General features: G+C 45.2%; 1 protein-coding gene and 1 non-coding gene across 2 annotated transcripts in view; one reads left to right on the top strand and one right to left on the bottom strand.

Moving 5' to 3' along the window:
• Positions 1-662: 662 nt before the first annotated feature.
• TRNAS-CGA (transfer RNA serine (anticodon CGA)) lies at positions 663-736 on the bottom strand. The gene has a single exon. It is a non-coding gene; the product is annotated as a tRNA-Ser (tRNA).
• An 11,212-nt stretch (positions 737-11,948) lies between these two features.
• The window catches only part of LOC144130110 (uncharacterized), a 120,346-nt gene continuing 115,432 nt past the window's right edge, over positions 11,949-16,862 (top strand). Inside the window, exon 1 of the mRNA XM_077664126.1 lies at positions 11,949-12,488. Coding sequence (XP_077520252.1) covers positions 12,062-12,488 — 427 coding nt within the window. The 5' untranslated portion in view covers positions 11,949-12,061. The remainder of the gene's footprint in view (positions 12,489-16,862) is intronic.

The raw sequence follows: 16,862 nt of genomic DNA on the forward strand, positions 1-16,862 counted from the left end.
GCCAGAACCAAGACCTCCGTTAAGCTAATAGCAGTCAGGGCAAACGAAATGAGGGGCTCGATTGACAAACATTTGAAGGAAGACAACAGTAACCGAAACCAAGGTGCATAAGGGAATGTTTTCTTTTTTTAATTTCTAATGCCAATCAATTTGTTTAAAGAAAGTTACTTATAAACCAGCAGAAAAACAACCATGCCGCCGGTGGGATCCGAACCCACAACTTCCGTATATCGCGTCAGGTGCTCTTACCAACTGAGCTACGGCGACGGCTGTCCAAACTGCTGCTTTCGTGGGTATCTGTGTTTTGCGTGTAAGCGAACCTTGAGAGTGTTCACCAGCGCCACCGTCGTCCATAGCGGTTGACGTAGCACGTCCTGTAATACCGCAAGTGTGACGTAGAACGTCATGTAACGGCGACGGCGGAAACTGTGCGAGAGCCCTCTTATGCTACCTATAGCATCAAGACTGCCAGAACGAAGACCTCCGTTAAGCTATTAGCAGACAAGGCAAATGAAATGAGGGGCTCGTTTGACAAACATTTGAAGGAAGACAACAGTAACCGAAACCAAGGTGCATAAGGGAATGTTTTCTTTTTTTTAATTTCTAATGCCAATCAATTTGTTTAAAGAAAATTACTTATAAACCAGCAGAAAATACAACCATGCCGCCGGTGGGATCCGAACCCACAACCTCCGAATATCGCGTCCGGTGCTCTTACCAACTGAGCTACGGCGGCGGCTGTCCAATCTGCTGCTTTCCTGGGTATCTATGCTTTTTGCGTGTAAGCGAACCTTGAAAATGTTCACCAGTGCCACCCTCGTCTATAGCGGTGGACGTAGCACGTCCTGTAATACCGCATGTGTCACGTAGAACGTCATGTAACGGCGAGGGCGAAAACTGTGCGAGAGCCCTCTTATGCTATCTATGGCATCAAGACTGCCAGAACCAAGACCCCCGTTAAGCTATCAGCAGACAAAGCAAATGAAACGAGGGGCTCGTTTGACAAACATATGAAGGAAGACAACAGTCACCGGAACCAAGGTGCATAGGGGAATGTTTTCTTTTTTTAATTTCTAATGCCAATCAATTTGTTTAAAGAAAATTGCTTATAAACCAGCAGAAAAAACTACCATGTCGCTGGTGGGATCCGAACCCACAACCTCCGAATATCGCGTCCGGTGCTCTTACCAACTGAGCTACGTATATATATATGTGTGTGTGTGTGTGTGTGTGTGTGTGTGTGTGTGTGTGTGTGTGTGTGTGTGTGTGTGTGTGTGTGTGTGTGTGTGTGTGTGTGTGTGTGTGTGTGTGTGTGTGTGTGTGTGTGTGTGTGTGTGTGCGTGCGTGCGTGCGTGTGTGTGTGTGTGTGTGTGTGTGTGTGTGTGTGTGTGTGTGTGTGTGTGTGTGTGTGTGTGTGTGTGTGTGTGTGTGTGTGTGTGTGTGTGTGTGTGTGTGTGTGTGTGTGTGTGTGTGTGTGTGTGTGTGTGTGTGTGTGTGTGTGTGTGTGTGTGTGTGTGTGTGTGTGTGTGTGTGTGTGTGTGTGTGTGTGTGTGTGTGTGTGTGTGTGTGTGTGTGTGTGTGTGTGTGTGTGTGTGTGTGTGTGTGTGTGTGTGTGTGTGTGTGTGTGTGTGTGTGTGTGTGTGTGTGTGTGTGTGTGTGTGTGTGTGTGTGTGTGTGTGTGTGTGTGTGTGTGTGTGTGTGTGTGTGTGTGTGTGTGTGTGTGTGTGTGTGTGTGTGTGTGTGTGTGTGTGTGTGTGTGTGTGTGTGTGTGTGTGTGTGTGTGTGTGTGTGTGTGTGTGTGTGTGTGTGTGTGTGTGTGTGTGTGTGTGTGTGTGTGTGTGTGTGTGTGTGTGTGTGTGTGTGTGTGTGTGTGTGTGTGTGTGTGTGTGTGTGTGTATAGCAACTTGTAAAATTGACCATTGCATTTGCGTTGTGTGCAGAGTAGTAGGCGAGATCTCAATCTTTCTGGCCTTCGTTTCAATAAATCTTTCCATCTATCTCTCGTTTGCTATCATTGCGCTGTAATGCGTGTATTCTGTGTTACTTTTGCAATATTTGTAATATTTACAAGTGCAACGGTACCTTTCGTTATCTCTATGGGGAGGGCGTGCAGGCGTTTCTAGCTCGAAATATTTGGGACGTCCAGCTTAATGTGTGCCGCACTTAAGCTAAGCGCAAGGAAAACATCGGAGTATAATTTCGAAAGCTTTCTTCTCAACGGATTTCCAGACCCAACTCCCAGGATTAGCTTTGTTATAAGCGGAAAGAACATAATGAGCGCCAAGTGGCTGCTACAGCAGAATGACCCGACCAAAGAACATCAAATCGAGATTCGTGCTGCACCACACATCGAGCGGTGACAACCCACTCGCTGCCTTCGAGGGATATTTCATGTTCCCGTTGTACCACCCGGACCTGCCGTCTGCAGTCGACTATGGCGTCGTAGGAATGCTATTGTTAGTCACGACCAGCAGCTCGTGAGGCGGTAGTACTACGTTGGCTACGCAAACCAGAGAGACAATTTGAAGCAGCTACCGGATTCGTCTCGCCACCACATTTGGCTGATTGGAGGGCATACAGACTGGGCCTATATCGACACTCGGCCGATGATTTTTGTTAGGATTCCAACCTTGCGGAAGACAGGGTGTGTTTCGCGGCCTCCTGCTTCGCCCTCTGCATTGAGGGGAACTACACCGTCAAAGGCCATGGGGATTCCAGCTGCTGCTTGAACGCGGCCGCTGAAGTGCTTTGGCTGTTTATGATAGCGTTTTAGTGCAGTGTATTGAAAGGATAGCGCAACTGCTTTTAGCCGATGGAGATTTTTTTTACGTTTTTATGTTTGAAGACTGTTGCTTGGGAATATTTTACTGATTCACTGACGGTGCACGCATCAGTATTTTTCACCAGTGAGCCAACTGTCGATTGTGTAGTGGTTCGATCTGCTCGCCTTTGATTTCTTGTGGGCATTTGCGCATCTCTGACAGCATAATTAGAAGAAGTGTGCCTGAGCGATGCAGGCAAAGTGGATTACTGGTAGCGAGGGTATGCCAATCTTTGGTGCTCACTCACTCACATTTGCAGCGGCTTTTCAGACCATCGGCATCACGTGCGAGCCGCCTGCGCATAGAAACCCTGTTTCTGCTCTTCTCCGGCCCGAATGCGAAACATGCTTTGAAATTGGAACGGCAGTTTAAACACCCAAGAGTTTTATGCTTGGAAAACAGACATTTCAAATGAATATTTTCGCATCCCGCGTCCCTCTTTCTCCATTGAATTAAATTGATTCTCGCTTCCCAGGTGTCTCTTCACGTCTTTACAAATCCGCCACGGTGACTCATTGGTTACGGTGCTTGGCTGCTGACCCGAAAGACGCGGGTTTGATCCTGGCCGCAGGGGTCGCATTTCGATTAAGGTGAAATGCTAGACGCCAGTGTATTGTACGATGTCAGTAGAACCCCAGGTGGTCGGAATTATCTGGAGCCCTACACTACGTCGTCCCTCATAGCCTGAGAGCTTTGGGGTGGTAAACACCATAAACCATAAGCCACATTACTACTACTGTACGTGAATTTTTATATTCCTTGTGCTTCATTGTAAGGATAGAAGTACTTGTGCATAACACGTCATTAGCACCCTACGTCGATTTTATGCGAGCTTGGATCAATCTTGTTCTTGTTGTTTTTCTTTCCTTGTTATTTGTTTTTCGGTCCTCATCGGGATAGCATTTACAGCTGCCGCGAGCGTGGATGTTCTAAACTTCAGTAATTAGTGTATCAAATACGATATACTGATGCTGAAGTAAAAAATACTAAGATTCAAACCAGAGCGCGACACAGGCTACGGCGAACATATCACAGCGCTCACTCTCAACTACATACACTCACACGTGTTTGAAAACGACGCATCAGAACTCCTGTAGAACCACGCCCGTATAGCAACACAAGCGACGTCTTATTTCCCGTTTATTGCTCTGTTCATAACTATCACGGACAAACTAGAAAACTTCGGCAATATTGAATCAGCAGAAACCTGTGCGCGACGATCGCAGTTTGTGTATCTTGCCACCTCTAGTTGCCGGCGGGCTGGAGTTGGCGCCGCGGGAAGATCAGCTCGCCCTGATGAGAGACACAGGGGTAATCGAGCGGTTTACTTGGAATCATTTCAGCTGCTGGTAAAAGACGAAGAAAAATCGTGCATCCTCCTCTTCTGTGCACAGCTGCGCCGAGGCAGGTTGCTAGGAATTTCAGTAACTCCGATATGAAGTGCGGAAACCATCGCTCATGTGTGCGGGGGCTACTTACCATATCTCCGCCGAAGTGTAGCACTAGTTCTGATTTTCAAAGGAGCTGCCTTTTGTTCCAACTTCACTGGATAAGGGGTAAACATTGGCATTTGAACTCACAACTGTTGTAGCTGGCACGAACACAGCGACACACCCCTGATTGAAAGGTACTACTTATCTCCTAAATTTTAAAGGAAAAAAATGTAGGCTCGTCATGCGTTTCACAGCATGACAGTTTTCAAAGCTTGGGCAAGTTAGGCGAATAACCGTGCCGCTCTAAGCTCTGTTCGTGAGAGAACAACGGCGCTAGTCCACCCGAGCGGATGCCTAGAGGAAATTTCTTCCAATGTGGGTGGAGAGTTTAAGATCTGGCTTTTTTTAGACATTAGATATAAAAGGTGACAACATGAGATTAAGAAGTATGTAGGGATAAGGAGGTCGCAGCTGTCACAGGGCAGGGCTAATAGGAGAGATATTGGAGAGGCATTTCTCCCGAAGTGAGCGTAGTCAGGCTGCTGATGACGATGAACATGGTCTACGATCCTTCTACTGCGCAGCTGTAACAGCTGTCTAGAGCGCGTCAATTTATTCTTCCTTTCTTTATTCTTCCTTTATTCAATATTGCAAACCTTGTACAGGTCCAAGCAAGGCGGGTTAAATGGAAACAAAAACAATGATAACAAAGTTAATAAACATCAAAGTGTGGCGAAAGGCAATAAAAAATCATTCCAGTTGGTTACAGTGCGAGGAAAGAATAAAAACTTGAATAAATCGGTTCGCGCGAAATACGGCGTAAGAGAATGAGGATGATGGTGGCGCGTATGCCTCAACGTTAAAAGCGACAGATATGGAGAAGGGTTAATAGTTTGATCTTGATTCCAATGCAAGGAAATAAATTCCAAATTTCTTAAAGGCGCGTAATTTCAAACACTTCCTTAAAGACGCGTTATTTCTTAATTATAAATCTAATTTTGATTGTTACCTTAAGCACAAGCTTTTCAATGTCAGAGTTGTCGGGAATATTAATGAAATGCCGATCCCCTTCATGCCTGCCCTTACGACGTGGCCGGGGTGCTCACCCAGAAGTGAGCCAGTTAAAACGTCTCATATTTATAAAAACTTAATCTCATTTCCAATTTGAATTAAAGCAAAAAATTTATGTTAGCAGTCAGCTATTACTGGACAGGACTACCGCACCCGTTTCCTCCACACTGTATCTCCCAGACAACGAAAAGAATGGGCTAATAAAAACTAAAATCAACATCGCAGGCCCACATCAACATCACCGACAGTTCTAAATAGGCCCCTGTGATTCTCAGTCCGATAGAGGGAAATTCGCCAACGGCCTTGCCAACCTCCGGCCAATATCACTTACTCCAAAACGCTTTGCAAGCCAGCTGAACTGCAGCAGGGAGTGGCATATACCACACATATTTTTTCAGATGTGCATGTTTTTAAAATTCTTCCTCGAAGGCAAGACAATCGCAATACGAATTAGGCCAGCCACTGGGGCGCCTTAAACAAGCTGCAACGTCAACTCGCCTTCAACTGTATGGCGCCCCAATTCAAGAAAGCTTGAAAGTTCAAATTCTAGCGGGGCGATGCACCACTTGAAAACGGGGACTACTTGGATGGCTGAGGCTAAAAAACACAGGCTACTCAGAGATTCGGTCTGATCCGACGTATTGATCCCAAGACTGGCGGAGCCGGCCACACGCCGCATGGCATTTGTTGAAGACGGGACTGCAACTGCTCCTTAGTTGTCAAGGCCAGTTTCAGCAATTAACCAGTAATTAGTGGTGTCTTCTCAAGGGTAAATCGAGAGGCTACGAGGGCCATCACTTTCCTTTCCGGTATCATCCCTATCGTGGTTCTTTAATAGCTTGTACATCTCCACGCACCAGAGAAACTACTGAAGCAGCGACGCGAAGCTTGTAGTCTAAAGGCCAGCATTTCCCAATAAACACGGGAACTCATGGTTTTTCGCTAGACAACACTCCTTAATGCCACAACCGCCGCCGCTTCCTCTTTCCCTCTTTAATTTTAAACAAATAAGCGACCACTAGCTAACCGATATTTGTCGCCCGGCACCAAGTCATAAGGCGTGGTCTCTTAGCGACCGCGTTGGAGAGCAAGCTGAACGTAAAAGCGCAAAATTCAGGGACACAGAATAAGACAGACAACACGAGCGCTTACTTCCAAGTGATGTTATTTCGTGCAAGAAGCGGAATTTTATACTCTCGATAATCCCTGCAAGGCATTACCACAGAGCGGTGAAAGATAACAGTCATCGAGTGTCACACTTGAACGATGTACGATAGGACATCTCTTTTTGTGACAACATAATTGACGGAGCACTTACGCAGTCATCGCCAGCTCGCGCTATCTCCGAAGCCTCAACAATTTCTCGCGTAATTTGGCATTCGTTCACGTAAAGGACTTTGCACTTGTGAAAGAGAGCACGACAACCCTCTTTTTTGTTTTTGCATTTTAGACAATGAATGCTCATGTGCCCCTCTTTATTATTGTTCACAACATAGTCATGATCACTTAATCACTCATTAAGGCGTCTTCCCGTTTGGCCTATGTAATATTTACCACAGGACAACGGCATTTTGTAAACAACACCTACCGTGCATCCCGCGAACGGCTTTTGATGCCTTATTGTGCAACCTTTTTTTCCTGGGTTTTCTGAAGTGCTTTGCTTACATAATGAACTGAGCTTATTTGGGGCAGAGAACAACACGTCCACGTTTACTCTGTTCCAAATTTTTTAAGATTGTGCGAAAACTTATGTTTATAAGGAATGACTGCATATTTCTTATCGGCTTTTGTCTTTTCCGGCTCTTCCTGAGACTTGGCTTCCCATTTTTTTCTTTTTGATAAGTCCTTCCGCCACTGAAACTAGCATGTGCAACGGATAACCCACATCTTGCAACCTGTTGGACTGCAGGAAAATGCTTTCTTCAATTGCATGCTTGCATGACTTTTTAATACAGTTGACAAACCCTAAACGAGCTATGTTTCTTTTTATGAGGTTTGAATGCGCGAAACTGAAAGGTATGGGCATTTTCCCATCCCTGGGATGATAAATCCAGCAGGTGTGGTCTTCTAAAAAAGTTAACTTGATATCGAGAAAGCGTATGCCACTGTTCTCAGGAAGTTCATGCGTGCAGCTGACTAAGGAACTTTAGCAACAGCTACGAAATGAGGCCAAGCAAGGTACATCCCGCCATACCACCCTCAGCAGAGAGAAAGCAAGCTCCCAGGATACCATAGAGACTACCCAAGTGCATCCATACGTGCGCTCCAATTCCCAAACAAAAGAAACGTAAATCATGACCAGATAAAAAAAAAATCAGGCAGAGTCATTCAAACCTGGGAGAGGAACTGTTGATGCTACCGGCATAAGAAAAGCACTGTCACACAATTCCTTCGCACTCAGTGGCATGTCCCAGATATGTTGCCTTTACAGGAAGCAAGCGCTCTCCCAAAGTTAACGGGGTATGTGGAGATTGCATACACACATGCCTAAAATAATTCTATTGAAGTATCGGCGCTGGTATCGAAACAGTTGACAGTGATAGATCACACGTTCATTATTGAACAAACACCACATGTACTGGTTGTAATTCTCCAGTGACATCTAGTGTTTTCATTCTTAACCTTTACAGCGCTCCAAGAAAAAAAAGCTGACTCATTTCATTGGCTAATCACACAAGCCTTAGACAAGGCTCAATAGCGTCTAATATTCATTGGGGACTTTAATTTGGCGCACCCCACATGACGATACGAAACAGAATACCGCAAGGGACGACGCTTGGCTTGGACTTTGCTAGACAGGGTCTCAAAGTCCTGACAGGCCCTGCTCAACCAACCCGAATAGCGAACAGCGTAAGTCGAGATACCTGCCCAGATCTAATACTTATCAGGACCCTAGACAATCAAGAATGCAACAGCCTCACGGAAACGCTAAGCATTATACATAATATTATTGAGACCGCCATTTCTGCCACAAAAAAGAAAACCAGGGCATGTAAGATAATGCTCTCGGACTTGGATATATCTAGGAAACCCGTGTACAAAGACAGGTACCTGAGTCTGATTAAACATAAGAAAATCTCCAAGAATTGATTCAATAAATGTAGGAAGATTTACATGAAGCTAATAAAGTTTTATATGTAACTTCCTACATCTATGGAAAGCTCACCAGAGCGTATACAGACGAGATGACGGAGACTAAAACATAATAAGACACTAAAACAGCGCATGGGCCTCCTGACAGCCCAGGCCCAGAATTACGTCACAGAGTTCAGCGGGAACAAGTGGAAAAATCTCTGCGACAATTTTCAAGGTACGCTAAGTAGGGCGAAAACATGGACTCTGATTAGAACACTACTTTATCCAGTTGAGACGAAATGAACAAGCGCTGAAACTATTGACAAATTTCTCAAAAATTCCTGGGCAGCTGGAGAGTGCATATATAAAGAGGCACGGACCCTTGCCCGCCTACGAATACTAACAAGACGATAAAAAGACGGATCTCGACGAGGACGCCACGATATATGAAATCCGCGTAATATTACGCAAGATAAACCGCAGCACCGCACTTGAACAACACTGCGCCCAATACCACGTACTCAATTTCGATGGCAAATTTATAGAGGAACGAAGATAATTTTCACCCAGTATTGGCTACAGGGAACAGTACTACTAAACCGGGCAAGCAACCAGCCATTTGAGACCGATGTCCTTCGTATTGTCTGTAAGGAAGGTATTTTAGCACACCATCACGGCGGCACTGCGACCCCAATTGTAGATGCAGGGAGCGTTGCCGCGCACGGTGATTTGAGAAATTTAGCACGAAGCAGTCAAAGGCATTCCTCAGTTCTAATTCCAGTAAGAAAGGGTCTCAGACAGGAAGGCACTATCTCGCCAATGCTATTCACTACCTGTTTACAGGCGGTATTCAGAGGCATGGATTGGGAGCAGTTGGGGATAAGAGTTGATGGAGAATACAATAGTAATCTGCGATTCGCTAATGACATTTCCTTGCTAAGTCACTGAGATGATTAACTACAAAACATGAACAATTAGACAGACAGGCAGAGCAGCACTGTGCGTCTAAAAATAATTGTGCAGAAAACCAAAGTGATGTCTAAGAGCCTGGGAAGGGAACAGCAGTTTACAATTGGTAGCTAGGTGATAGAAGTGGTAAGAGAATACGTCCACTTATGGCAGGTGTGTCCGCAGATCCGCATCACGACAGTGAAATAACTACACGCATAACAATGGGGTCGAACGCATTTGGCAGGTTCGCTCAGATCATGAACGGCAGTTTACTGTTGTCCCACAAAAGAAAAGTATATAGAGCGGTATCTAGCCGGTACTTACCTATGTGGCAGAAACGTAGAAGCTAATGAAAAGGGTTCAACATAAGGACAGCGAAGCGAAATATGGAAAGAAAAATTATCCGCGTAACGTTAAGATACAGGAAGAGGGCAGAGTGGGCCAGGGATCAAACACTGGATGATGATAACCTAGTCAAAATGAAGAGGAAGAAATGGGCCTGGGCAGAGCATCTAGTGTGAAAGCAACATAATCGATGGTCTTTAAGGGTAGCAAGTAACACTTGTTGAGGGGCTAGTTGGTGCATAGTTCTATTTACAAATGTTAGCGCAAAAATAAGAGACAATCACAACAAAGGTGGACAAGACAACGCGCTACTGACAACTGATTTTTTATTGAAAAAAAAACACATAATATATACGTTCACCGTCACACCACCTATCAGCTGCAGCAAACGTGACTTTAGTCATGTTTTTTGGAGTTTTTTTAAACAAGTGTTTATCAGATCCCACTCGCGTGTGGGAAAGTGTATATTGGACAGACGGGGCGTTGCCTAAATGAAAGGTTGAGGGAGCATGAGCGTTCGATGGGGACGGGAACATGTTCTAATCTGCCTCTTCACTGTAAGGACTGTCAACAAAGCACCTGCGGGCCCATTCTTGAAAGAACTGTAGTTTTACGTTGAGGCCGGGATCGAGTGTCCCGCGAATTAAAAGAAGCGTTTTTAATTAGGAAAACGGGTCTGAGTGCCGTTAGCGATGCTTCTATATTCTTGTATAAAAGCGAAGAGGCCTTTTTAGGAAAGATTTCCTGATAGGAACACGTGTACAGGTGCTGTGGTTTTTCCAATGTAATCTAAAAGGTTGACTGCACAAAGCCTTTTAGATGGTTTCCCTGCCTCACGTTCTTTTTTTCGGAATTTTACGGTTTTAATGCTTTTTGGTTGGTCGTCATTCTTTCAGATCCAAATCAGTCGTGTTTCTTTGGCCCTTTACACCACGTGTCACGCCTGTTATTTTTCTTTCTCCGAACTTATCGTTTTTAACTATTTCATGTTTTTTGGAGTTTTTTTATCGCTTTTATGACCCTACTCATCTTTCTGACGTTTGCTGCAGCTGATAGGTGGTGTGACGGTGAACCTATATATTATGTGTTTTCTTTCAATAAAAAATCAGTTGTCAGTAGCGCGTTGTCTTGTCCCCCTTTCTTGTGATTGTCTCTTATTTTTGCGCTAACAGTTGTTAAGGGCAGCAGACTGGATTGCAAGGAAAGGAGATCGTAGCAGGGGGCAGCAGAAAGTTAGGTGGGTGGATGAGACTAGAGTTTATGGGGATAGGGTAGCCGCAGCTGGCACAGGCCAGGGTTTATTGGGAGGTGCGGGAGAGGCCGTTGTCCTGCCGCAATGAGTAATGAGTACTCTGTCCTAACTGCAGTGGAAAGGTGAAATTTAAGAATCGGGAAGAATGCATGAAAACCTCTAGCACGTCCGCAGCGACTGTTTGGAAGATTCCTGCTGCGTTAAGCAGGCGACGCTAGCTGAGGTCGGCGGGTGGACGCGGGAGCAGGCAGGCTGGTTTTATTCAGTATGAAATTCTTGCGCTGCACAGATAATACTTGCCTGGAAGGTGAAGTGCTTGTGCTCTCAGCAAGGCATATATTCTTCGTTTGCTCGCATTCGTAACCCTCGCTCACACTCAACACAACGTCGCTGGCTTCTCTCGGCGTCGCTGGCTTCTCAGTGCGCCCTAAAGTTGCACTGAACAATCATTCCTCTATGACCAGAAGAGTTTTCGCGGGCAACGCTTCCGGCATAAAAATCACTGAATAACACAACTTGGGTGCATGAAATGACACTGCCTACATTAGACTTATACTGGCAAGCTACATCATTCTTTATGCCCTGCTCTATTTTCCCCGACCACTCACCGTCACCGGCCCAGTCTCCAGTGGCGGCAGTTCAGTGCAAGAAATGACGCAGCAGAACCCATTCAAAGTCGTTAATGTCATAAAAGCCATTACTATGCTCAATACCATCCCGCCAAACGTCATCTCCGAAAGCAACATCGACGTCCCCAAATATATGCAACGCGCAGCTGAATCCAGACAGCTCGACCGGCTTCGCATAAAACACGAGTTATGAGACACCACCATAAAACAAAGCAGAAAAGTGTACTTCTTATGCATTCTTCAGGTGCATAATACAGGGCACACGGCCTTCATACGTTTTCCGTTATGCCTTACACATCTCGGCATTTGACACATCAGTACCGCGACAGTTCTGTGAACGCCTTGCCATTATTACAGCGGTGAAGACGAAGCAGAAGACAGGTCATCAACCGTGATTGTGTTACCACGGCCACCATCTTTAGGCCTCTCAACTGCTGGAAATTCGGGTACACCCACCGAAAGGCGGTCAGAACTCCACTAGGAATGTCGTCGTCCGGCCGTTATTCTTTCGACAGCGAGTCAGCGCTCTCCGAAGACCTCGACGGGGCTGTGCCCGTCTGGCGGCGATCGAGGCCGCGGGATTGCTCAGAGTGCGAAGAGGCCGCCGCCAGCCGAGCTGGCCCTTCCACCGCGACTCGCGGGAGCAGCCGGAGGTCGCGGCGCCTCGCCTCGGCGTCCGACGGCCGCGGCACGGAGACGGCTTCCCTCCTGGACGGCCGCTCCTCGTCGCCCAGCGAGTGCGAGGACACTGGCGTTCAGTGGGTACAGGCCCTGTGCCTAGCGCTGCTGGCGCTCACCTCAGCGCTGTTCATCGGCGCCGTAGCGCTGGGTCTCATGCACTCGCTACCAGCGACGTGGCCGACACCCCAGGCGCCGTTGGCGGACGCCGCAGGTGCTGTCGACTCGGGAGGTAAGCGCTACTACTGTTTCTGCAATTCACAGTACCCTCCACTTTTCGGGAATCCTGGATGCACTCAGTGCACTTGTATGTAGCACAACTACTTCTGTCGATAAAGCTCCAGTAGTATTGGTCTGGTGCCCAGGTGAACCAGTGGTGAGCAACAGCTCCGCCTGATCGCCGTCGCCCCCGCAAAACTTTGAGCTACTTGGTGGTAACGAAACAGAGCATGAGCTGGCAAGCATCTTCGAAGCGCAGGTGAAATGAATTCACAAAGCAGGATACCGTCATCACAAGCCCAGCAGCGTCTGTGACAGGTTTCTGGAAAAACGTAAACCTGATTAGAGAGGAGTACCCGGGTTCGAACCCGACCGCAGCGGCGCTCGTGTGCTGTGCGATGTCAGTGCACGTTAAAGATCCCCAGGTGGTGGAAATTATTCCGGAGCCCTCCACTACGGCACCTCTTTCTTCCTTTCTTCTTCCACTCCATCCTTTATCCCGTCCCTTACGGCGCGGTTCAGGTGTCCGCCGATATGTGAGAAAGATACTGCCCCATTTCCTTTCCCCAAGAACTAATTATTATGAGGAATAACAAGGCAGAAATGGGCGCAGGAAAAGTGGCCGGTCGTGATAACTGCTCATATCAATATCCTGTTACACAGTGGGATGGTCCCTAAACGCTAGAAGGTTAATTCTGTTCCATCTGCACTTCGCAAGTTGTGGCAGATGTGTAACCGAAACATGGAAGAGCATCCAGAAAATATAGCCAGAAGCAAGCAAATGGGCTCACAGAGCCCACCGCCGATGTCGTTTACGTTGTTCTACTCAGGTGCGTCCTCGAATAGATGGGGCAGACAGGCCGCGGCTTTAGTGATAGCGCGAGGCAGAATTAGACGCCGGTTGAAGCTGAGTTTATTTTGGCAACAATGCAGTTGTCGATGTGCTTGTTACATAGTGAAAAATAACATAGTCTTACTCGTGTTCAACTCTATCCTGGTTTTCTGTAGCCATAGCTCTCCACCTTGACCCACTCCCTCTCCAGCTTGACCATGTTTGTGCCAGAAAAGAATGTATCTATGTCGTCACCATATTGTATAATGCATGAAGTGCCTGCTATATGGATTATGTCGTTGATGTATACTAAAAATAGAAGCGGTACAAAAATCGAACCATGCGGGACATCGTTGTTCGTGTGTCTTATTTTACGTAGCTTATATATTTGTATTGAGAGCGGTTTGATAGGTAAGTTTTAGAAGTTCATTGCAGATGCCTCTGATGCCAATATTCTATAATTTATCAATAGTATGTCGTGTTGAATAGTGTCAAACCCTTTCCTGAAGCCAGGCAATAACCCCAGTATCTATAATTTCTGTTTAAAATGCTCGATTATTCTATCTTTAATCTTTCGCAGAGCTTCTTCACATTGCTTATGCTTCTGGAAACCGTACTGCTGTTCTGCAATAATCTTGTTAGCATCAAAGAAGCATACAAGTCTGGTGTTTATAATGTACTCGAAAACTTTAGAAAAACAATTGGCAACACAAAAATCGGTTTGTAAGTATTTAGGTCATTTGGATCTCCTTTTTATAAACTTCTTAGACCCTCGCTTTTTTAATTAACTCGGAAAAACAACGGAAGATAAGTTTAGATTGCATATATAAGAGAAAAGTTTGCCAACTATATGATCAGCTGCTTTAATAGGCGATGCTTTTATTTCGTCATCGCCGCATGCACGACTCGTTTTTAAGGTAAGTTAACAATTATTAAGTCCGTTATGGAAGACAAGAATATAGAATTGTTAGTTCTTTTTGTAGTATTAGAACTGCAGTCAGAAGCAATTGTAATGGTAGCATTTGATCATACAGAGTTTTAAAAATGCGCATGGAAATTGTTGCAAAACTTTGCTCCTGTGTACGACTGTCTATCAATTGTCAGTCCAGAAACTAAGCTCTTCTCATTTTGTCACGTTAAATAATTGAATATTTGCCATCCGTTGTTCGAATTATGAGCATGATTAGCAAATATTGTTTCATAGTATCTTGCGCCCTCTCGTTTTATATCAGTGTCTAGCTTATTTCTAAATTTCTTAAATTCACCTAAATGTTCTGGTTTCATTCCTTTTAACGAAAACTGCAAACAGTTTACCTCGATACTTGATTCTTTTCAAAACCGACCGATCAATGCAGGGTTTCCTCGATTTCTTGCTTTTTTGTTTTTTATTTAAATATACTGTCAATCCCCAGAGGGATTGTAACAGGGGTGGGTATAGAAAAACAATTTTAGAGTATTATTAACAAAGAATTATACCAGAGACAGCGGCACAATCGACTGGTTACATTAATACAGGACGTGTCAAGGGATATGTACAAGGAAGTCAAGAGGCAACACAGAAAACTTACTGTGTTTCAAAATACATAAATAACAATGGTAAGTACACAATTTGTAAAATTAGGATCATAAAATAAATGCTAGTAATGCAGCACAAAACAATGAAAGCAAAATGATCAATGTGATAATAACACAGGTACCATACAATAGTTTTGCTCTGCGTTTGGCCACAATAGTGCTTCTTCTACAAGCTGGCTAAAGTTTTCAGGCGAGCTTTGTTGTGCAATTACTGGATCAAGTTTGTTCCACTCGCGCACTGCGAGAGGAAAAAAGGAGTAGAGAAAGGCGTTGTTTTTACACGAAAATTCCTTAATTGTGAGAGCGTGTTTGTGGCGTGTGTCTCTAGAACAGTTGATACTAACAAAGGCTAGGGGATCAATCTTAAAGGAATTGTTAAGCAGTTCAAATAGGAACTTCAAGTGGTGTACCTTGGCTCAGTTAGTCGGCGTCGGAAGGCCTGCGAGATGCAGTAGTTCAGTTGGGGAATCGGTGCGGCGGTATCTGTTGAATATGAATCGAACAGCCTTGCGCTGCACGCTTTCTAACATGGTCACATCGTTTTTCACGTACGGAAACCAAGCTATGTTGGCATATTCAAGAACTGGACGAATGAGGGTGACATATGCGAGTTGCTTAGTGCAAGGAGCAGAATGACGCAGCATACGTTTGAGAAAAAATTGTTTGTTCGTAGCTTTTTTTGTGACGTTTCGAACGTGCGTTGACCAGTTAAGATCTGATGTTATCGATACGCCCAAGTACCGATACTCCTGCACTTTACGTAGTGGGACGTTGTTGAGGCGATATTCAAATTTTAATGGTGTCTTTTTCTTGCTAATTGTCATGGAAACTGTTTTGTCTGGATTCATAATCATCTGCCATTTATTGCACCATTTCGCGACACGATTCAGGGCGTTGTTAAGATTTACTTGGTCATTGGAATTTTTTATCTCTTGATAGATCACGCAATCATCTGCGAATAGGCGAACTTTGATATTTATATCCCTGGTTACGTCGTTAATGTAGAGGAGGAACAAAAGCGGAGCAAGTACTGAGCCCTGTGGGACGCCGGATAGAACAGGAACCGTGTCTGAAACGAATTCACCAAGCTGCACAAACTGGTAGCGATCTGCAAGATAGTCACTAATCCAGCGAAGAACCGGGCCGTCTCCAAATAATTTCTCTAGTTTAAAAAGCAATTTCATGTGGGACACCCGATCAAAGGCTTTTGATAAATCTAAAAAAATCGCATCAATTTGTGACTGGTCGTTTAAGCCTAATGCGAGGTCATGGAGGGTTTCAATTAGCTGGGTAACGGTAGATAGGCCGGATCTAAACCCATGTTGGTTTGAATTAAGTAGATTGTGTTCTTCCACAAACTGGGTCATGTATCTAAGTATTATATGCTCCAGTAGTTTACAGCACGTGCAGGTCAGTGAAATGGGGCGATAATTAGTCGGTGAAGATGAGTTGCCTGACTTGTGCACGGGGACTACTTTAGCTATTTTCCATTCTGATGGTAAACGGCCTTCCCGGAGTGATTTTGAGTAAACAAGAGAAAGAAACTTACTGACTGGTTCCGCATACCGTCTTAGAAAAGCATTTGGGATTCCGTCCGGTCCGTTGCTTTTCTTCCCGTCTAGACTCAGCAGAAGCGATAACAGTCCGCTCTCAGGTATAAAAGGATCGCCTGGCAGTTTGACGTGGGCAGTAGGTGGTAGTAGTGGTTTTATTAAAAATAATAGTATAAAGGAAGGAAAAGATTTTTTGCTAGCCCCGGCATCTGCCATCGATACTGAAGCACCTGAGCTGGGGCAGCGGAAAGAAAGGATAGCAGGCAGAATGGAGAAATGAAATGAGAGAGGTGAGGGGACAGGAAGAGAGGATAGGGGGAGAAGTAATATGTACAAACTATTTACACAATAAGAAGTAGTGCTGGGCCTGCATTCAGGAAGCTGGTTTTCGTCTGGCGTTAAAATTGACTGAAAGTACCGGTTGAAT

The sequence above is a fragment of the Amblyomma americanum genome, chromosome 4 (assembly GCF_052857255.1).
Source record: "Amblyomma americanum isolate KBUSLIRL-KWMA chromosome 4, ASM5285725v1, whole genome shotgun sequence".
In the NCBI taxonomy this organism is placed as follows: Eukaryota; Metazoa; Arthropoda; class Arachnida; order Ixodida; family Ixodidae; genus Amblyomma; species Amblyomma americanum.